Here is a 535-nt window from a genome sequence, read left to right on the forward strand (position 1 = left end):
CGTTGGTTGTATCTGGCGCGACTGAGGGCGCAGCAGCAGCAGCAGCAGCAGAACCGGCTGCAGCAGCAACAGCAGCAGCAGCAGCTGCTGCAGCAGTGCGGTGTTTGCATGCATTGGGTCGCTGTCAGTTGTTTAGTGAGAAGCTGCTGCAGGAGGTGTCTGTACACCACATTGCTGCTGCTGATGCTGATAGCCTCGCGCTGTATTTGTTTGAGTGCGGCCGTATGGGGCTTCGCTGCAAGCGGTGGATAGGTGAGCTGCGTGTACACCCGAAACAAAAACTTTTGCTGCTTTGCTGCTGCTGCTGCTGCTGCTTTCTTTCTTTCCGCCGCGCCCTGCTGCTGCTGCTGCTGCTGCTGCACCAGTGTTATTGCTGCCGTTTCTTCTGCTGCTGCTGATGTTTACTGTGTATGTATTCTATACAAAAAGCTCGAGGGTTTGGGGTGTACGTACACCGCAGATGGTTACCTTGATAGGGCGCTAGCAGCAACAGAAGAAATGTCTGCTGCTTCGCTGCTGCTTGCTGCTGCTGGCC

The 535-nt window shown here is 55.3% G+C and overlaps 1 protein-coding gene across 1 annotated transcript in view; it reads left to right on the forward strand.

Annotated features, from left to right (window-relative positions):
- The window catches only part of EMH_0051060 (uncharacterized protein), a gene marked incomplete at both ends in the record, with an annotated part of 7,810 nt that overhangs the window by 1,747 nt on the left and 5,528 nt on the right, over positions 1–535 (forward strand). The window contains one exon of the mRNA XM_013496714.1: positions 1–252. Within this exon, the coding sequence (XP_013352168.1) occupies positions 1–252 (252 nt within the window). The remainder of the gene's footprint in view (positions 253–535) is intronic.

This window comes from Eimeria mitis, genomic scaffold, assembly GCF_000499745.2.
Source record: "Eimeria mitis Houghton genomic scaffold, Emh_scaff2254, whole genome shotgun sequence".
Classification (NCBI taxonomy): Eukaryota; Apicomplexa; class Conoidasida; order Eucoccidiorida; family Eimeriidae; genus Eimeria; species Eimeria mitis.